Source organism: Ixodes scapularis, unplaced genomic scaffold, assembly GCF_016920785.2.
Source record: "Ixodes scapularis isolate PalLabHiFi unplaced genomic scaffold, ASM1692078v2 PGA_scaffold12__126_contigs__length_90152505, whole genome shotgun sequence".
Lineage (NCBI taxonomy): Eukaryota > Metazoa > Arthropoda > Arachnida > Ixodida > Ixodidae > Ixodes > Ixodes scapularis.
Window position 1 is genome coordinate 52,110,815 of NW_024609838.1, and position 22,478 is coordinate 52,133,292.

Here is a 22,478-nt window from a genome sequence, read left to right on the forward strand (position 1 = left end):
ACTGTAGCCATCCAGATGTGCTGGCAAAAACGGCATGGAAGAAAAGAGCCATGGACAGCCCTGTCTGCAAGGGAATGTGTGCGAGTGCTGCGTGTTGGGAAAATAATAATATAGTCAGTTTCATTCTCCCAAGTAGCACAACACGCCGGGTTGAGGATGGGGCGGTATCGGCCTGCCGGGATACCGACACCGGCCAGTACCGGAAACGCCCCAAGGGGCGACATTGGCCGGGCCCAATACCGGAATCCGGCGGGTACCGGGAACTTATTGGGAAACCGAGATGTCGGGAATACGGGATGTTCCCAGTGAGCTCCCGACACAGATCCCCGGCATGGAACCGGTGGAACGGCAGGAAACCATTAGTGTGCCAACGTGTTTCCGGGTCAGAGCCAGTCCAATTGCGGATTAGTCCCAGCGTAATAACAGATCAGTGCCGGCGTAATTGCGGGTCAGTGCCAGCGCCATTGCGGATCAGCGCCAGCGTATTTGTCATTCAGTGTACCTAGCATAGAACCACTAGAATGCTATAGCTGTGTCAGGCCTTAAAACCCAAGTATGGCATCGTACTGCATTAACATTTTGAAAAGATAGCTTCTCAGTAGATCAAATTCACTTAAGTATGAAAATGGTAAATTTCTCAGTTAGAACTGTTTTATGGTTTTTCAGATCTTTTACAGGTACTGACCGTTTTTAATATGTTTTTTGTACTTCAACCGAAAGAAGTCAATTTAGTATTTGTCTAATTTTAAGAAACCATTATGTGTGAACAATTGACAACAATTTCAACAAGATATGGCTATGTTGTTGAAACGACACCCCAGATGCATGCATAGGGGTGAGTAGTACAAGGAAACATACAAATTTTTTACCATGACGTTGTTCTTTATTGAGATTCAACCATAGCAGCTGGCTGCTCAGCTGAAGCCGTTCCCTCATCGTCCGAGAGGGTTGGAGGCACCGAGGAAGTCTTCTTGAATCTGTTGGCCCTGCCCCCCTCCCTATCGGACGCACCCGATAGGAAGCGGCTCAGCCGCTTTTCTACCGCGTCCAGGCTGCACCCTTCAGTGCGACTTTTTATGGCACCTGTAAAAAGAATTGTCCGATCACACAGATTAGTTGAGGAATAGGGGAAGCCAATGTCTTTCACACTGGCTGCTGCTTACAAACTGCACTTTGTGAGTGTTTCCTTCGTGTAAATAGTAGGACACACACCAGCCTGCAATCCAGAGGTGACACAAGACCACCACGGAGGTGGAGATTCTGGCTTCGGTTACCACGCTGAGCTGCCGATTCTATGGAGGCATACTGCTCTTTTATGCAACATTCTATTAATCTGAAATCGGGGATAGGTGCAGAGAGGAGTTGTCTAAAACAGAGCAAAACTTCCCCGACACCCTACAGACCAGGGCATCTAAATGGTCTTCATTAGATTTTCAACCTGTAAACTAACAAGACATGACCGACAAAGAAAACCTTTTTAGTTACTTTAAAGTGCTCCTTTTGAGTATGAAGGTTCCAAGAATGCCAACACTGGAGTTATAAGAGAAAATGCAAGTCGAATTAAACTGTCAACTTAACTGTCAACATATTTCAAAGCTCTCGCTTGTAGTGCTCCAATTGTATTATCATTATAACCACCAATTAAATAGCTAGTAATGAATATCCATTACCAATGACCACCTTGCACATTGTGGTGTCCTTGAATCGCGATTTTCCTCGGTAGCCCAGGAGGGAGAACAGCTCCTGGACTTGTTTTGAGAGCAGGCGCCCCACCATCTCTCGTACCACTTTTTGCAGTGTCTTCCCGTCTCCTAAAGACAGGAGCTGCTCCTCCTAGAAAGACAAAATGTGTTCTCAACATGTCAATAAAGTTATTGACACGCAGACACACTAGTATGAATATGTCTTAACTAAGAGGATGTGCATGGCCAGGTACATGCAGCAAACCACATTACGTGCATAAAAAATTGACAAATTTACTGAAGAGCGAATTAAAAATATTCGAATGTGGCCTGTACCCGTCTTAAAGCAAACCAGAAAATTTAGAACATTTCCCTGCATATACTCTACTAAAGCTTATCCATCAGACACATGCATCGTTGTTCAAATCGTGGAAACTTTTAGATGGATCATCTTTACTCAATGTCTCGTCAGAATCTGTTCAGCAATTCTAATAATGTATGTAATTCTCAAAACAATGCATTTAAAATCCTACATATCCTAAATTTGTTAAAGATATATGTCCGCCGGCTAGTCACCCCGTGCATTTTGCGCCCACTTATTTACTTTACTAAGACTTAAATGGAGAGAGGCATAAAAAAGCGGGACTTGACCAAAGCCGTCTGCATAGTCGCACAAAATAATGACAACCGCACAGTGTGAGTACTTTTGTTTTCATAATTTTGTTTTGCGCTCACTCAGTTACGGCACTCCTCAGCTCAAGCCCGTCAATGTAATGATTCAACTTGCTCAGCTTGCGCTTGTGTGACTACCGTACACTACTATGCATGGGGACATAGCTACGCATGCACTCACATCCCCTGAATGAAGTGGCAGATGCAATGACAATTACTCTTTGACTTTGCAAACTTCATTTGCTGCCATAGGATGACATTTGGTTAGGATACTTCAACACCTCATTTTGGAAATGCACTACAATATGCAAAGTAAATATTGCATTGGTGAAAATTTATCCGGCAATCATTTGCAAATTTGTTTGGGCATACACATATACTGGTGGGCACGCTTAAAAACCTTTTAGAGTAGGCTAAAAGTTGTAACTTCACTTCTGCAGCAGATGCTAAAAGTACAAATGAATTTATTGCCTTAAACATATAGATATCGACTATAGAACAGGGGTAGGACCAAAAGAAGGCCAATATATACTACAGCATCTTTCTTAGCCAAGCAAGCATTAAACACAAAAAGCATGCAGGTGGGCTCGTGCGTGCTCTGCACACAGACCCACGGCGAGTTGTTGTTGGACGTGCGGAGTTTAATCTTGAAGGATAAAATGGGCAGAGGTGTCATAGGAAATTAACATGGTTCATGATTATTTGCAGGCTGACATATTTTAAGCACCCAAATGCGGGCAGTTTCAGTTTCCCCCAAATGGGCGGGTGATTTCACTTTCCCCCTTGTGAAATATTTTACTTGAAACAATTCCTCACGCTTGCCACGAGACCTGACATACCCTTTATCTTATCTCAATGGCTTGCCGCAACATAAATGCATCCCGACAGCGCGGCTGAACACGACCGAGGGCGACAGAATTATGCCATACGGTGATACGGATAAGTGGAGAGCAAATATCGGGGATGTGGACACGTGCCGCTACGAGCTCGGGCAATGGCTAGAGCCACCTAGCGATATATGTCCATAGAAACGTGGCATTACAGTCGGCGCACCTCAAAGACAAGGGGTGCAGGGGCAGATTTAGGTGGGGGGGGGGGGGGGGGGGTCCGGATGTCCTGACCCCCCTCTTAATTTCTGCATGTGTAAAATTTAGGGCGTAAAACGAAGGAGAGGGGGAGGGGGTTCGTAAACATATGGTATGCTGACGAACACCTGAACCCCCCCCCCCCCCCCTCAGGAAATTCCTGCATCCGCCCCTGAGGGGGTCCGGCGGATATGCGAATAATTTCTGTAAACCTTTTTTTCAGTGCTTTGTCTTCAATACTGGGGTGCGCCCTTACACGCGATTATACAGTATACGCAGGCCAGTAAGGCTGACTTGTAAAACGTGCAATTGGCGTTACATGACCTTGACACAAGTCAATCGCACGATTCAGGTTAAGAGTGCCCCTAACAACAGCCTTCCCTCGTGCATTGGCTGTGCGTTCACCTGTTTGAAAATATTACGGTAAAAGGCTTCAGTCAACATTTCAACCTATCTGCATACCTTCAGATAACCCGAGTTAAATCACAAAGTAAGAATCGCAGCCCTATATCTTTCAATACTGTGAAAAAGAGGATACAAATACCAGCAGTGTCCTGTCGGCGGGGTTCTTTAGCCGCGCCTCCGCAGCACGAAACTGCTCCATGTCGCAAATGGGCATCAGGAACAGCTCGGGTGGTTCGGGCCTGGCCATTTCCTGGGGTGTCGCCCGTTCCCCAAACCTCGGCTGCTCTTCTTGGTGCTTTAATGACACAACGTGCCTGAGCACCTGTGCCACAGAGACTTGCGTCTCCCTCATCTGCTGCTGCAGCTGCTCATTTTGAATCCGTAGGTCAAGCACGACCTTGAGCAGCTGAGCCTCGAAGCCTGCAAAATAAGCGAGGCATAAGAAAGCATTAACCATATTGCTGACGAACATTATGCACTGATGATGGGGAGAAACTTGTTCTGAAACATGGGTTTTGGGAAGTTTCAGAAGAGTGCCCACACCTTTAGGTGTTTTGGATGGGTTTGGAGAGCTTTGAATTGGTTGCCAGACAGAGTAAGTGTGTTCAATGCTTTGTAAAAATTTAAGAGATGTTATAAACTGTATGCAATGTTCAAAAGTATAATATAAACATTAGCTTTAATTAAATAATCTTTCTCAAAGAAAGACACAGCCTCAATTTACCGAATTTATGGCCAAAAAAAGGTGTTTTTTTAGAACTTCACAGTTTTGGCACGTATGGTCAATAATTAATGCTCCCCACAAAGTTTTATAATGTGTGTTGACAAACAAAGCAAAAAAAAAAATTGATATGTCGCCAACACATGCAAGACGCGCTGCATTTGGTTGAGCGGAGGAGAGCTGCGATAAGCACCAGTTTCAAAATCTGATCGCTCCATGGCTACTAGGCCCGAAAGCCCGGGAAATGGCGATTTCTCAAACTTCTGGGACAGTTTTTTTTTTTTTTTCTTTCTCAGTTGTTTGAGAATGGGAAAGAACCTCAGTAAGAACACTTGTACCAGGATAAAAAACGAAACTCGGGCTGCGAGTAGCTGCTTTGTGGTCATGTGATACTTTGTGCCTAGGCGACGCTTCAGAGCATGTTTCCTCGCTGATCTGTGCACTTATAGCTCCGCTTTTTTCTCCAAATTCTCTTGCCCATTTTTATTAGAAAATGCTCCCTAACTAAAGCTCCTTTGCGTGAAAGCTTTGGTAAACGCTCTCGTTTTACGAAACTAAGCGGTTGAGTTTCCTTAAAGGGGTACTAAGAGGAATCTACAATCGCCCGTTCTTAGTTGCAACTGATTCTACAGGCCCTAAGCACCCTAAAAATTCTAAAATGACAATCACGCGACGCCGATTTTCTTATTACAAACGCGATGAAAGGTCGGGACACACCACTTTCTGAGCTGATTTTTCTGCTCAGGAAAGGCAAGACATACCCCAGCAGCGGTGTCAGTGCGATGACGATGGGCACTCGACCGCAAATCACAAACCGCCTCTCTTGGAGAGGAAGGTTGCGAGTGGCCGACGAGCGCCCACTGTCACTCTGCTGACACCAGAGGTGTGCACTCCACATTTGGGAACTAATGTTTCACGAGTGCCGTGCGTCATGCTATGACATCAAGACCTGTGACACCAAGAAAACCTGCTATGGCTCTGGTGGTTGTGAATGGTGATCTGCTGTTTCTGGGCTCCTAGGACTACGACGGCCCCCCTGCCTCCATCCTTGGCTGCGCTTCTCGACACAATGCACTTTTCTTGTGTCAATAAGCTCCCCAGAAAATCTCGCAGGTTTATGCAACAGAAGCCGAGTTAAAGGAGCAGTTCACCATGCGACCATTTATCTCCAAGGTTCTATTTTCTTTTTTGTCGGGCTGGCCAGAGGATTGTTTGTGCATACAGGCAGTACAGGTTTGAAATTTTGTGTAGATTTCTCTTACCATTATAAACTCGAGGTAAAATATACCGCTATATATACTGAAATCAGAATTACAAGCGTTTGATTTTACAGCTGCTGTATCTACGTTATCTGCTGGCCATCGAAGTGGTTTGTTTTGTTATGTGCCGTCCCACTTCAGCTTGACACACTGTATTTACAGCTCAAAATAAAAACTTCTACAGCACGAAATATATCTGTTTTCATATGTGTCAAGGGAGGAGCACCAAGAGCGGTCAGTTGCGTGTGAGGTAAAATAAAGAGGCCCGTAGCCGCTCCTCTAGCCCCTAAACAATGTTAGTGCCCAAGTTTTGCGTTGCGGGTGGTCGCAACGTGCTGCATGCCACGTGTCTTGTTTCGCGCTTACCCACGCACCATGTACCGTGCGGCGGCCCGATATCGCTTTGGTCTTGGTCCTTAAGCGTCTACAGCTTTAATGATATATAATAAACATCCCTCCCCAAAGTCACTAACAGCAAAAGAATAGCAGGGAGTATCCCTACATTTTTGTCTCAGTACCCTCAAGATGCTCAGCAACATGGGAACAAGACCTTGGTGTGATCAAAAACGCGCATCTAATGTTGTGATTACTTACGAGTGGCAGTGTCCTTCGGTACCCCTGTCGACTCCCCGGTTCCGCCTGTCTCCAATGGCCTGTGCTCGGCTGTAAACAGATATATTAAATCGTGAGGCACTTATCTAAGAAAAATGGCGAAGGAGTGGGAAAGATTATACAATTATCTGCTAGATGCCGTGTACAAAAAAGTGTTCGCTATGTCTTCACACGCAAACAATGCACTTTTCACATGTGATGCCTGCATGAGATAAGCCCAGGGTGCACAGCTGTCAGTCCCCCACACCATTTCAGTTGATGGGACCTGAACGCACAAAGCCATTTGAAAAGCCACCTCCTATTAGCCGTGTTTCCCTACTTCAGGATAATTTTTGGTATTGAGAAAACAATGCAGTTATACTCAGTATCCTCTGAAAGGCCCACTCGCCAAATATTACAACATAAAAGGGCCAAAAACGTTTGAGCAGCCCCCAGTTGCCAAAATCTGATCGATCTAGCAGCCAACGTGCGGTGCAGTCAATGCCACTGTGTTGGTACAGCCAACACTGAGCGAAACGTCGCAAACAAGCAAGTTGTTTTGTTGGCTTTTTACTTTTCAAAGTGCTGCCGCTGTTGGCGATCGAGGAATACAGAAAAAGAGTGTGTGCAGGGGCGGAGAAGGTGTCCACAGGATCCGGATCACACATGTGCTATTGAGCCTGCCAATGCTCTCCGCATGTGCGAAAGTATGCCATACTGTCGGTTTTATGCATCATGCTACATTCTCATAGCAACATCTCTACATGTAGTCTACTAAAATGTACCTTTCGTTGACGCTCAGCAAACATTACTTATGTAAACTTTGCCCTTCTCTGAGTTGAACGCTTCAGCAGTGGCAATGCAGGTGTCGTCGGTGTAGCAGGGGCAGCAAATACGACAAAGCTGGCTTGCACCGTCGTCAAGTGGGCGACGTAGCTCTTCGTGCCACATGGGTGGATTAGCTTGCAAAGACACAGGACCAGTAATGCATGCCACAGGCAAAGCTTCCACTTTGGTTCGAGATTTTCGTTTAAAAGAGGGTTGTATGAAAACTATTCAACTTTTCAGGAAACAAATGACGCGGATCTATTTATAAGTACTTCTTTTATAATAATCACCCATAATCTCAAAATCTGCAGAATTAGACCCTTTTCAAAAGTCCCCCAGCAACATTGGCGGTCACCATTGCTTGCTCACGAAGCGCCTCATTGGATCTGAGTTCACGCCGAACGCCGACGCACAACTTTGTGTCCAATAAATGCTCATAGTATGGGAGCAAGCAATGACGGACAGGTTGTGGTGCGGACAGTTGAAAAGGGTCTATTGAACAGTGTTGCCCTTTAAGCAGCCACCATGCAAAACAAAGTATCCTTTTTTTTAACCGGTTTGATTCAGGTTCAAAATATGATAGCGAGACTCACATGTCAAAGACTCTGGGTGCTGCCTCCTTGGCTTTTTCCTCTTCGGTGCCTGGACTGATTTAAAAAATTTGAAGATACAGTAGTAAGAAATCAAATCTTAACATGCACTGAGATTGCGATTCATACTTTCTATGAATGACCTGAATGTGCATCTAATGCTACCAATGCTAGCATTTGGAATAGATTGAAAGCGAACATAACAGTGAAGGACAAATTTGCATCCGTTGCCTGCACTTGGCAGGGATCAAAAGGAAAGATAACTAAAGAAATCCTTGCATAGCATAGCTTGCTCATGTTGCTTCATCTTTCCAATTCTCAAGTTCATAGACGCAAAGATGCAAGATGCATGCCTCTAAATGCCCTCAAATACAGTATGGAGCAAAAAGTTAAATGATAATTACCTGGGGCGCGTGCTCCACCAAGACGACTTGGAACTGAAAGTAAAAATCTTGTTTGAGCACGGATAAAAAATATTACAAAATATGGTGATCTTTGGAAGTTTAAGACAGTATGATAACATTTTTTAAATTCTTGTATTTTTCCAAATATATGGTATATTTCCTATGGGATTCATATACCTAATGCATGCTGGAAAGTTCCAAAAGTGTGCCAGCCCCTGGTGAGCGAATAAAAATTTGAAATATGGGCTGGGTGAACTTACAAGAAAAAAAAGGGGACAATTTTGAAGAAAAACAAAGCAGTCTAAATGTTTGAAAGTGCTATGTGAGGGGTAGCCAGATTGACATGGCCTAAAAGCTGCAAACAAAACTGCTACACTTGAGAGAGCCACTAAAGCTGGGGAGGGGGGGGGGGCATCAAGAAACGATAACGAGGGATAGGCCCGTATCTTTATGGGATAAGTACCATTGTTGACACCAACGAAAGAATGTGAGGCAGAACATTTTTTTTAACCGCCAAGCAACTGCAGTCAATGCCCCTGACAACATTTATTTGTTGTGTTAAAAATCTTTTCGAGGTCGGTAAAGAGCATGGGTTTTAGACGTATATGTAAATCATAATCAGTTTAACTATATGCCTGGTAGCAAGGGGATTCCAAACTGCAATCTGTCATTTATTCTAAAGCCCTTTCCTTCTCTTTCTAATGCAGGGGGTGGGAGAAGAGGGTACACTTTCAGAAAAGGCGCGAGTCACACTTGGACTTCCGTGGAGCCACATATATTCGTGAGCCGCAGCTTGGCCACTCCAGTGCTATGTACCTGCATGGCACGAGAGCTGATACTGCTGGTCACAAGACGCATTGAAATCAGATTCTACCACGCAGTTTGATTGTTTCTCGACTTCAGGAATGCTATCACGAGCAATTACACTCGGGCCAAAAGGTCCAATGCACGCCCGGATCATTTGTTGGCACATCTATTCCAACAATAAATTTGCGCCAGTGGCCGAAACTCACGTGGGGTTGGTAAAACGACGCTCGTTTCCTCACCACTGGGAGGCCGCCGAGTGCCTCCAGATGTGCTGGCTGGTTCTGACGGTAAATCAAAACAAGAATGGTTGACACTACAATCAACTTGCCGATTCTTGTACTGAAGACAACTTTTAACAAAAGCAGGTTACCTTCGTCCGGCTCACCAGCATCTGTCGATTCAACACAGGACAGTCTTTCGGCGATAGTTGTTCTTTTTTTTGCCTTCCTGAAGGTCTCTGTAAAGAGAGGTAAGGACTGTAAGTACTCGCCCTTCAGCTATCCCCAGTAACCAAATGAAGTGCACTTGGACATTCCCCAAGCATAAGTGACAAACAGCTGAGCCCCGAGCATAAAAAACAAACAGCTGAAACATCACGGGTGCATTTATGCAACATGAGGTCTGGCATTTAAGTTTAGTGGATGAAGTATGTAGTGATGACTGCCAGTATCTTTCAATACGCTTCTGGTCACGAAACTTCCGCTGAAAGTTTACACAGGAACAGGGGCAGCCGCTAGAGGCACCACCGCAAGGCAAAGGGAGGCGTAGCGAGCCCCTGCTGATGCCGTTGATTTACAGCTGTAGTTGCGATACTTCCAACACACTAACATTTATTTCAGTACAACAATAATTTCACCATTCCCTTAGTACAACACCCTAACTCAAAGGGAAAAAAAATGGTGCCAACGTGAGCCTGCTGTTTTAGGAAATCTGAAGCCGAGAAATTATAGGAATCATAATGGTGAAGGGGACTGTTTCTTCAGCGTGCAACATGTGTAGGAGCCCCATGGTTGAACTGACCGGTACATAGTTTAATCACAGTTGAACCAACCAATGTGACTGGTACATAGTTGAACCATATGGTTGAACTAATGTACCAGTCCCAAGAGAAAACACCTCTTGTATCTGGTCATGCACTGCACAGCTACTCACACGCACCCCACGAGTCCAAATCTTGCGCTTACGTTTCCAAGAAGTATACTAGACTCAGCAGCACAACGCTCACTCCTAGTGAAAGTGTCAAAACTATCAGTTATTCACTTTCAAAAGCTGGAGGATTAAAATTAGTAGATGTGGTCAGCTCATGTCGGGAACTGTTACAACCTGCCTTTAGGCACCTCCCAAAATCTGACCAGGCGCGGCTTAATCCTGTCTACCAAGGAGGCTGATGTCACCATACCCACATCTCCAGTGAAAGGAGAGCACTTCGTGACCTTCTTTGCTCGGAAGGCTGCTCGGAGGGGCTTTGGCTCGGCATTGTCTATCTTTCCAAAGCCAGACCCACAAGCAGACATCTTCTTGGACGGCCTGTCTCTTCCTCGACACCCGTGACCTTCCCCATGAGCTTTGGAAGCAAGGACGGCGGCTTGCAGTTAGATTATCCCATTCAGCAGGCACGGGCTGATTAATAGTCGGAGTAGGCAGCTGACTAGGGCGGAAAAATTGTGGGGCAAGAAAATTTCAAATGTTTCTTTTTTTTTCTTTTTTTTTTTAGTGGAGGTTTTTGCGAGGCATTTAGTGCTCTCTGCGCGATGAAAGCATACTATGCATTTGTTTCTGTGAAATTAAACCCTGACTACAAAAGTAGAGAAAGGGAAGGACATCCCATGGGATGGACTACAAAGAATATCTTCCATTCTCAAGCGTCGCCATGAGTGTCTGTCTCACGGTTCCCATGGCAGCCAGCGCCGTCTTCATACATGAGAGCAGAGACAATGTTTTTCAGCGGTGTGCATGCTAGGCTTCGTCCCAGCCCCTGTAGCACAAACAGACACGAAACAACAATTAAAGCGAAGCATAGCACTTCCCTGCGCACACACGAGGTGGCCTCCAGTTTTGAAACGAAGGCGAAAGGGCTCCAAGGCAAAGATCGACCAGAGAGGCACTGAAACTGAACCTGACGGTAGCAGTGCCTCAGTGCTGCCAATTTGTTTTTTACGTTATCTCCAGAAGTGTAAACTCAATATAAACAACAGAGATAATATTATACATGCCAGAGGTTCAGCTAACACTAGCCTGCTGTCACAAATTAAAGCCCAGAGCAAACAGTCTGGACTTCTGCTAATGCATCTCTATGGGTAAAGGTGGGTGAATTTAAACTCCCAGCTCAAATATACAAACAAATCTGACAAAAACATCAAACTATGGAGATCTCAATCTCACGGAAGACCAAAATCTGACAATTGGCACAATATTTCAAAGTACAAACAGCACAGCACAGCACCAAAGAAAATTTGCTCAACAACAAGCCTCTAAGCTGTCTGTCGAAAATCTCCAGAGTACGCCAGGACTGCAGCCGTGCTTGGCAGCGTGCAATGCTTTCCGAGAGCATTACGGAAAAGTTTTGTGACTAGTAGCGTATTGAAGGACTCGGTCATTACTGTAATCTGCATTTAACAATATGAAGATTTTGGAGCTTGCTAAATTGAGAAACTGTAAACAAGCTGATGTGGGCAAGCATGCTAACAGAGAGAAGATCAAAAATGTGTGCTAGCACATTAGTAGTTGAGATGAAAAGGAGCAGTTCAAAATAATTCTTACTGCATTTCCGCAAAATCGATCCTCTGAATGAAGGCCAGCCAGGGTCTGGTGTTTGGCCCGCTTGTACACGGGACAGGATGTCCACGCCGGACATGTTGCTTGGCCACACGCATTGATTTGTCTTCACGTTGAACCACGAAAGAGGGACGGGCGCCACCGTAACTTCCTCATTATCTTCAATGAACTCTACCACGGCATACTTGTACTCCTCACTAGAATGAAAGGCATTGTCACACATGATGTTCATTCAAGTTACTTGACACTGTAACGTCTTTGCGATGCGACTAGATCGCATCGCAAAAAATTAGATGGTCACAGTGGCGTGCACGATGACAGAGTCCAACGCCTTCGTTGGCGAGTCTCTTCTTGAAAACTCTCGCCCTGAACGCCGTTGATTGGCTCAGCCCACTGATCTCAAAGACAATTGCTGGATCGCGCTTACCCGCTTGTTCGCTGCAGCGTGGGTGAAGCCACCGGACGGCAACCTTGCTGAGATACGATATGCGGTTTTGCTAGCCTTTTGCTGCGGTATTTCAGCGTGCTCTACAAACGTTTTCTAGTCGTTCGTCGTCATTCGCCGAAGAAGTTTTTTAAGACTCAGTGCATCGTTGAAACTAGCCATTGTGAACACATCCAAATTTTTACGAAAGCGCAGTACCACAGGAAAAGGCACAACTCGTCGAAAGCAAGGGTCTGGCAGCGTATTCAAAGCTTCCTTGGCACGCCGAAGTGCCGTGTCTCTGTGCCTTCGCACGCTTAGATACCAACCAAGAATCGACGCCATGTGGATATGTTTTGCGAGTGCAATGTGCGTGAAGCCATACGTATCTAAAGTTACAGCTCGTCGAAAGAAAGTGTCGCCGGTCTCGCGGCGTGATCAAAGCTTCCTTGGCACGCCGAGTGCTCCATCTTCGTGTCTTCGCACACTTGGATACCAATCAAGAATCGACACCGCACCAAAGTTCTGAACGTGCGTCGCACGTAGATGCCTTTAGATCATTTATATATATATCAGCCATGGAGTTCTGGATTGTCCAGCTGTTCCAGTGAGTTGATATCAATAAAGGGGGGGGGGGGAGATCTGTACTTGTTCTTATGTACTATTAACCATGGCAATGTTCCCAATCTACTCTAACGGATCACATGGGAGCACGAATTGAGCAAAGCTGTGGTGCAAGGAGGGTTTTCGAAGGCAAAAGTACAACATGGCGAGAATGAAAATCTTTGAAGCACGGCCTATATGGTCGTGCGCAATTTGTTGGCCAATCACAATTAGGCGAGCCGCGCTCAAACGTCAAGTGCAATTAAGTAGGTTGAAAATGAGCCAGCACTGATCAGTGATGAGGAGCTGTTTTGTACAGCATTCTCTAAATCGTCTAAGGACGAAAAAAAGATGTACCTTCCCCCTCTTCCGTCGCTACTGGACGCTGAAATAAGCTCGTTCCTTGACCGCGAGTGCCGCAAGTATAGAGTCGTCAGAGTAAAGTGAGACACTGATCCAGAGGCACATACGGCTTCACGCACATTGCACTCACAAAACACATTCACACGGCGTCGATTCTTGGTCGGTATCCAAGCGTGCGAAGGCAGACACACAGGTTTCGCGCGAGTTGCTCCCACCGGCGATGCGATCTAGTCGCGTGATAACTTTCATCGCAAAAGCGACCATCGCGGGCAAAAGGCGACGCGATTTGAGCAGTCGCTTCTCGACCCGAATTTTTTGCGATGCGACCTAGTCGCGGAGCGGCTGAGCCAATCAACGGCGTTCGGAGCGAGTTTTCGAGAAACGACTCGCCAAGGCACTGCGAAGTTGGCTCACTAGGCCTATGCACGACCAAACCGACAGAACAGCAACATCACAATCAAAGCACGGGCGGTTAACTTCGAGGTATTTTTGCCCCGCGTACGGTTACATGCAGCGCTTTCACTCGCCGCCACGGTCACATGAAAACTTTGATCCCTTTAGGCACTGTACCTGAACCATGCTACGAACCCGGCAACCCGACCGCCAACTTCGACTCGCTTGCCATTTTCGTTTGCTTAACTTTATTCGGCTTTGGATTGGATACTGAATCGGATTTGAAGCAGTCTATCAACAGCTATTGTAGTATGCGTAGTAGGCTGGATCTTGGATCGAGGCCCGTCATGGTAGTGTCGAGTGGCAACCACCTGCAACCATTACTTGACACCACCTACTGCATGGGACTCTAGTAGAGAAAAAAAAAAAGGGGGGGGGGCCCTTTTTTTTTTTGTTTTTCAGCCTTTGCTGGCAATGTAACTTTTCTTTACGGGGTGCGGTGCCGTCGGTGCCGAGAAGTGCTTCGATTGCAAACCGAAACTTAAAAACCGATCGAAGTTGCGCGGTTTTTTGGAAAGCCGTAAAACACCGCGCGTGCCTTCTATTTTTCTCCAATTTGTTGATTTAGTGTTTTTCGATGATGCTCAGCAAGATTCTAATTGAAACCATGCCCTTAAACTCAACATTAAAAAAAATAATTACGCGAAAAGAATTAACAATGTAATTATCTCGACCTTTAATAATTATCTTAAATAGGCCCCTGAACTAGGACCAAATCAGCACAAGCCTTTTTTTGTGGTGCGATGCGTATTTTTGGCAATATCGAATTTGTCCACCTTCCGTGAAACACCTTGTGTGTGTATATATATATATATATATATATATATATATATTTTTTTTTTTTTTTTTTTTTGTACAGAAGGATTACGCTGGTCGAGAAATGTAGTGCAGCTCAATTAGACAAGAGTTTTGGAGTGCTACCGCGGTGTCGGTCGCGGTTTCGATGTGACTGGTTTAGCAGAAGACAAGCTTGAACGCTTTGCGACGCGGAATTCGTCCACGTCTGGATAGCCACTGTCAACATGGAAGCTGTCAAACATTCAGTGGCATCTGAGGTTTATTGAGGACGCTCCTGTTGGTGCTCTCGCACATAGTTGTCTGCGAACTACGAATGAAGGGCAGCCCGACAAGCCTGATCCTCATCAGAACACGTTGGCATCGTGCCGCTGTATCGGTTTTCAGTGCCTTTTATACCCTATATTACGAATACACACAAAAAAAACAAAAAAAGAAACGTAGCGTCAAAATAGATTAAATACACGCGAAGATAGATTCTGATGATTGTCGGTCGTGCGGGTCAGTGCCTACGGAAATGGCGACAACGGGAAGGTAGGCCCAGGGAAGGAGCACGTATGCGCAGAAGCTTACTAGAAAAAGGTCAGGTTTGCATAAATCTTCTAACATCCGCAGTCAACCTCCGTGTTTAAGCCTCACAGTTTTTACGTTTCGCGTTTCAGGGTCCCATGCATTGAGTCATTCAGTGGTGTCAAGCAATGAACGCTGTTAGTGCCACCAGCGGGCTCCCGATCCGCGAATAAAGATATGTGATTTTAACGGCTGTTTAACTGGTACATTTAGCGCGCTGTTGGTGCGCAACCGAATAACATTGCAAGGCGAGGCTGGAGCGCCGTCGGACGACACGCTTGACGACTTACAGAATGCATAGAATAGTACTAAACACAGAATAGCTTATTCAAATACGGCCAGAGCCGTGAACGAAGTGAAACACATGAAATGCGACGGCGGAAAAAATTACCTTAGCCCTTATGAACAAAAATGAAGAAATGGTTACGCAATCTGTCAGGCAGCGCACTCACCTTGTCATAACAGCAGATCTGCCTCAAATCAACAAAGCGATCCTCCAAACTGGCAAGAAGCCTATCAACAAAAAAAAGTACACGGAAATACTGAAGATTGAACCGGACACGTGCAGACCGCCCAAAGAAACACACGCGGTGCTAGAAAACAATCAAGGAAGAACCGGGCGCCACCGGGATGCGACGGTATTGGACAGAGGGAGGGAGAGAGAAACGGAAAGAGAGAGAGATCCTAGAGACGCTGTTAGCCACCGCAACGCTGTGACGCGATCCGGAGTAGTTCTCCGCGCAGCCTTTTTCGGAGAAGTGCGATCTCTAGTCACTCGTACCATTTCAGTTTCGTTATGAACATTCATGAGGGGGAGTGAAGGAGCTTCGCAGCCTTTTTGTTTCGATTGCTAAATGGGCTCTCTCGCTGTGCTGCTTTCGTTCCTCTCGTCATGACCGACTCGCCTTATCATACTGCGGCGATGACATCTTTGCAGTTAATTTCAGGAGGTCTAACGAAACGCAGTGACAGCGAAATTAGCGGCAGCGACGAAGATACCAGCTTAGCTCCATTTCGAGTGACGACGAGGCAGCCGTTCTCGGCGACGTGTTTGCCGAGTCATTCACCTTGCCCCTGAAGAGGCCCAAAATATGGCGTTACGTCGAAGTCGTTGAACGCGCGTATTCAGATGAGAGCTATAGGTATCTCGTTTGTTGGTTGTGTGGTTTCTGTGATGTAATTGGAATAATTAGAAGGCAATACGCCAGATACTCCGTAGATAAAAGTCGCCTTCGGAGATGACGCTCGCTTTACGGCATACATGTTTAGTATTGCTTAATTACATCCTACGGCTCGTACAAGTACTTCTAGTTGTCTTGTGGGATTTCCCTTGCTGTTACCCGTCTCAGGGGATGACACAGCATACCGGTTCAACAAAATACTGCCGCGCCCAGGGCTGAGAAAGCAACGCTCGGTCACGGACCTCCAGAAAGTTCTCGTTTATTCATGTACCGCATGTAACTTCTATCATTTATTCCTCCTTTTGCTTTCTAGAAAGTGCGTGTTCATTCTCGCCCGATCACGCGACGCTCGAGCCGCTTTCGCCGAATCTTCGAGATAGCGACGCACTCTAGATAAGAGGCCGCCCGCGACCTTGTCGAGTCAGTCTCGCCCCAGCGCTCGATTCTGCTGACACGCCGACTTCGACGCCCGCGACGCTCTGCTTTCTTCTGTTTCCTTCTTTATTTTTGGCACAAGTTCGCCACATTAAACGTTTATTTATTTCTGTTTATTTCTTGTTTATTGGTCACGACTCACCACCCGTGACATTCTGGTGGAGGTGCGGGGTACCGCATGTCCGTGCAGCGCAGCCCTCCGAGTTCCCGCAGTGCAAGTCCAAACCCCATCTCCGGAGGACCCGACGAAGACCAGATCGAGACCCGGTCAAGTCGCCGCATCCGAGGTCTACCCCCGGAACACGGACTTCTGCCACCCACGACCAAGCCGAAGACAACGATGGCCAACCAGGCGCAGACCCCGGCCGCTTCTGCCGTTGTGTACCTGCCGATCGCACCCAGGACTCCAACGCCTTTCCACGGAGACGTCCACGAGGACGTTGAAGACTGGCTGCAACACTGCGAACGTGTAGCCCGCCACAACGGATGGACGACTGAACAATACCTCCACAATCTCTACTTCGCGATTGAAGGAACTGCGAGGCATTGGTTTGAAAACCACGAAGCGTCCTTCACTACGTGGGAGTCCTGCGCCGCGGAGTTGAAGCGAACGTTCCTCAACCACCACCGTCGGCAGCGAGCGGAGGACCTTCTCCAAACAAGGGTGCAGGGCCCCAACGAAAGCGTGACCAGCTTCGTAGAGGATGTCATGCGCCTATGTGCCCGAGCCGATCCGAAGGCAGCCGATGAGAAGAAGCTCCGCGTCCTCATGCGTGGCGTGAAGGCTGAAATTTTTGGGGGCCTTGTGCGCCATCCCCCGACAACCGTCGACGGTTTTGTGGCTGAAGCCACTAACATCGAGCGAGCGCTGTCGGCCCGAGCAAGCCATTACCATCGACTCGCCGGCGTGCCTGCTCCTCGAACCGCCGCATCTTGCCGACTAGACCTGAACGCCACCGGTGTCGACGGCCTTCGGGAAATCGTCCGCGACATCGTCCGGGAGGAGCTCCGGAAGCTGCTGCCTGCTGCCAACCAGCCGGCTGAGCTGTCGATCGCCGAAGTGGTGCGCGAAGAAGTCCAGCGGGCAATTCAACCGGAGGCTCCTGCCTGCGTAGCACCAACCGAAGAGCCCGCCCTGACCTACGCCGCAGTGGCCCGACGGCCACCGCCTCCTCGCCGCACCTATGTCACGCCGCCCCGACGTCAGTCTCCTGCGCCGCAGCACGACCGACGCCACGACGACCAGGTCCAGTACGCCTGCCCGGAGCCTCGCGCACCCCGCAAGACTGACCTGTGGCGAACGCCCGACCGACGCCCTCTGTGCTTCCATTGCGGGGAAGCGGACCACACCTACCGCCGATGCCCATACCGACGACTCGGGCTACGCGGGTTCCACCCGAACGACCCGCGCCCCCGTCATGGTGAACGCCCTATCGAGATCGACGAGTACCTGCGACGACCTCAGTCCCCCGAGCCTGCGTCCCCCCGAGAGTTCCGGTCGCCGTCACCGCGACGTCCAGCTTCGCCGATGCACCGATCGCGACGTGAAAGCCTGTCCCCCCTCGCTCCTCGCCGGGGAAACTAGGCGCGGCAACCCCTGGAGGTGGAGTTGCCGAAGACGACCGACGCCAAGATCCTCCACGAACGTCGGGGGGCCCCCACTCGAACGCAACCAGAGACCAAAACGACGCCGCTGCAGTGGTGTCCAATACCCTAAACGTCGTCATCGACGGCCACGACGCATCCGCGCTCGTGGACACCGGAGCAGACTGCTCAGTCTTGAGTGGGAGGCTCTCCCGCCGCCTTCGAAAAGTCATGAAGCCGTGGGATGGACCACGAATAAGAACCGCCGGAGGACACCTCATTACACCAGTCGGGAGATGCACCGCTCGCGTCGAGATTCACGGCGAAACATGCCCTGTGAAGTTCGTCGTTCTGCAAGACTGTTCGAGGGACGTCATTCTCGGAATGGACTTCCTGTGTGAATACGGCGCCATCATCGACCTTGCGGAGAACAAGCTGACGCTTCGGAAGCCTGCCCCATCGGTGGAAAATACCAAACCGACGTTAGCTGCAGTGCGAGTCCTCGCCAGCCACGTAAACCTGCCACCGCTGTCGAGTGTATTTGTGCCCGTCGGGACCGAAGGAGCCACCTGCGGTGTAGCACTGCTGGAAGGAAGCGTCCAACTTCTCCTCGGACGAGGGATTGGCATTGCAAGAGCCGTAACCGAGCTCCAGGACGGGCGTACAGTAGCCCTTGTCACCAATTTCCGGCAAGAGTCGCAGCACCTTACAAAGGGTACAACTGTGGGCTACGTCGAGGAAATCGAAGACTCAGCCGCGATCGCCGTGATCTCAGAAGACGCCTCTCCGACGCAGAACAAGACAATCACGTCCTCAGAGCTCGACATCGACCCATCCCTCCCAGCCCCACAACGACGACAACTTCGTGACCTTCTCGCCGAGTTCAGTGAGTGCTTCTCCACGTCGTCGAAAGTGCGCCAAACGACGGTTGCGAAACATCGGATAATTACTGATGACGACGCACTCCCTGTGCATCGGCCGCCGTACAGGGTCTCCGTGAAAGAAAGGGAAGCCATCCAGCAGCAGGTACAATAAATGCTTGACGACGACATTATCCAGCCCTCAAGCAGTCCGTGGGCTTCACCGGTAGTCCTGGTGAAAAAGAAAGACGGGACTCTTCGGTTCTGCGTGGACTATCGCCGACTGAACGCCATAACAAAAAAGGACGTCTACCCACTGCCACGCATCGACGACACCCTGGACCGACTACGCCACGCCCGATACTTTTCGTCGATGGACTTGAAGAGCGGGTACTGGCAGATTGAGGTCGACGAACGAGATCGTGAAAGACGGCCTTCGTCACGCCGGACGGACTGTATGAGTTTAAAGTAATGCCATTCGGGCTGTGCACAGCGCCGGCAACCTTCCAGCGCGTTATGGAAACCGTCCTTGCCGGCTTGAAATGGCAAAGCTGTCTCGTCTACCTCGACGATGTTGTGGTCTTCGCAAGCGAATTCGACGAGCACCTGAGACGACTGCGAGCCGTTCTACAGGCCTTCAAAGCTGCTGGGCTGACCCTCAAGCCTTCCAAGTGTCGGTTCGCCTATGGTGAGCTCAAATTGTTGGGCCACGTCGTGAGTGCTCAGGGTGTAAGCCCTGATCCCGCCAAGACGTCCGCTGTCGCCGAGTTCCCGAAGCCATCGGACAAGAAGACCGTTCGAAGATTCCTTGGCCTGTGCGCCTATTACAGACGTTTCATTCGTGATTTTGCGCAAATGTCTGCACCGCTGACGCATCTGACCAAAGACGACGTGCAGTTCCATTGGGGAGAGGAGCAAGAGCAAGCGTTCGACGAACTCAAGCGTAGGCTCCAGTCGCCCCCTATCCTCGGACATTTTGACCAGTCGGCGGAGACTGAAATCCACACGGACGCCAGCAATACCGGTCTCGGTGCGGTACTCGTTCAGCGACAAGAAGGGGCACAGAGAGTAATCGCTTACGCAAGCCGGGCGCTGTCTAAGGCAGAACAAATTTATTCAACGACCGACAAAGAATGTCTTGCTGTCGTCTGGGCGATAACCAAGTTCCGCCCGTACTTGTACGGGATCCCGTTTCGCGTGGTCACAGACCACCACGCCCTCTGCTGGCTCGCAAACCTCAAGGATCCGTCCGGACGCCTCGCCCGCTGGAGCCTTCGACTGCAGGAATTCGACGTAACCATTGTGCATAAGTCCGGCCACAAGCATAATGACGCTGACTGTTTGTCTAGGGCTCCAGTCGAACCTCCAATCTCCGGCGCGGACGACGATGACGACGCCCGTTTTCTAGGCGCAGTTGACGCTACCGACATGAGGGCACTGCAACGCGACGACGCGGAACTTAGCTCCGTGATCGAGAGCCTCGAAGGTCGAGGAGGCTCTGTCCCACGGGTCTTTTCTCGGGACCTACCGAGCTTTGTCCTGCGGCGAGGCGTGCTCTTCAGAAAGAATTTCGGAACCACCGAAACCCCCTGGCTACTGGTTGTCCCCGCCAGCCTCCGAGAAGAAATTTTTCAAGCGTGCCACGACGACCCAACGGCCGGACATCTCGGCTACAGCAGGACCCTTGCCCGGATTCGTGACAAGTACTACTGGCCAAAGCTTCCGAAGACCTTCCATCTCTACACACGATCGTGCCATGAGTGCCAGCTACGCAAGAAACCACCGTCAAAGCCAGCAGGTCTCCTTCAGCCGATTACCCCGCCAACCAAGCCCTTCCAGCAAATTGGAATGGATTTGCTGGGTCCTTTTCCACCGTCGACGATGGGGAACCGCTGGATAATCGTCGCCACCGATTATCTTACTCGTTACGCCGAGACGAAAGCCCTTCCTTCGGGGACTGCTGTCGAAGTCGCCAAGTTCTTCATCGAGTCCATCGTCCTCCGCCATGGCGCCCCCGAAGTACTGATCACAGACCGAGGGTCATCGTTTATGGCACAGTTGACCCAAGAGATCCTGCGTTTAAGCCACACGGAACACCGTCGAACAACGGCATACCATCCGCAGACCAACGGGTTGACGGAGCGGCTCAACAAAACAATCGCCGACATGGTCTCTATGTACGTCGACGTGGTGCACAAGACCTGGGACGAAGTGCTGCCCTACGTCACGTTGGCCTACAACACAGCAGTGCAAGAGACCACAGGAGTGACGCCCTTCCAGCTGGTGTATGGCCGGGCGGTGACGACTATGCTAGACTCTATGCTGCCGCACGAGTCAGTCAACGACGGGAGCGATGACGCCCAGGTGTTTGCTCAACGGGCAGAAGAGGTCCGCCAGCTAGTCAGACTACGAATTCAAGACCAGCAACATGTCGACGCTCGCCGGTATAATCTTCGTCGCCGCGACGTCCACTTCCAGCCCGGAGACAGAGTTTGGGTGTGGACGCCGATTCGTCGTCGCGGTCTCAGCGAAAAACTCCTGAAGCGCTACTTTGGGCCCTACAAGATCATCCGACGCCTCGGCGATCTGAACTACGAAGTTCTACCCGACGGAACGCGCCCATCTGCAAGACGTCAGCCGCGACCCGAGGTGGTGCATGTCGTCCGGCTGAAGCCGTATTACGAACGATAGGACTCTCCACTCTCGTCGACGAGCGAACTGTGGATGTGAACTCCGGCTAGCAATTCTGCTGTCCTTTTGTTTTTTGTTTTCCGTTTTTGTGCTGCATCGGGACGATGCACTTTTAAAGGGGGGGGATAATGCCGCGCCCAGGGCTGAGAAAGCAACGCTCGGTCACGGACCTCCAGAAAGTTCTCGTTTATTCATGCACCGCATGTAACTTCTATCATTTATTCCTGCTTTTGTTTTCTAGAAAGTGCGTGTTCATTCTCGCCCGATCACGCGACGCTCGAGCCGCTTTCGCCGAATCTTCGAGATAGCGACGCACTCTAGATAAGAGGCCGCCCGCGACCTTGTCGAGTCAGTCTCGCCCCAGCGCTCGATTCTGCTGACACGCCGACTTCGACGCCCGCGACGCTCTGCTTTCTTCTGTTTCCTTCTTTATTTTTGGCACAAGTTCGCCACATTAAACGTTTATTTATTTCTGTTTATTTCTTGTTTATTGGTCACGACTCACCACCCGTAACAATACGCTGCAACAGCCCTTTATCAGCGGTGGGTTGCCGCTCGCGTGGCCAGTTGCCCTTGGCCCCCTTGCGCTGCAGATGACCACTGACGATTAGTGATGGGACGAATCACCGGAGATTCGGATTCGGGCAGATTCAGAAATTTCCGAACTTCCCGCGATGGAGATTCGGCAGATTCGTCGCTG

General features: G+C 49.1%; 1 protein-coding gene across 1 annotated transcript; it reads right to left on the reverse strand.

Annotated features, from left to right (window-relative positions):
* Positions 1-883: 883 nt before the first annotated feature.
* On the reverse strand, positions 884-15,651 carry LOC115317566. Its single transcript, XM_040206177.3, has 10 exons — positions 15,480-15,651; positions 11,805-12,016; positions 9,415-9,501; positions 9,251-9,325; positions 8,238-8,270; positions 7,837-7,890; positions 6,419-6,487; positions 3,984-4,264; positions 1,671-1,833; positions 884-1,083 (listed from the first exon to the last, which is right to left on the reverse strand). The coding sequence occupies exons 1-10, from the start codon at positions 15,485-15,487 to the stop codon at positions 884-886; spliced, it is 1,182 nt and encodes a 393-aa protein (XP_040062111.1). The 5' UTR covers positions 15,488-15,651.
* Positions 15,652-22,478: the final 6,827 nt, after the last annotated feature.

Bases quoted from the DNA above. Each gene is read 5' to 3' on its own strand.
- LOC115317566 (XM_040206177.3), bottom strand. The intron at 9,502-11,804 runs GTAAGAATTATT...CTCTCTTTACAG, and splicing joins ATCGATTTTGCGGAAATGCA to AGACCTTCAGGAAGGCAAAA. The intron at 7,891-8,237 runs GTAATTATCATT...TTTTTAAATCAG, and splicing joins TGGTGGAGCACGCGCCCCAG to TCCAGGCACCGAAGAGGAAA.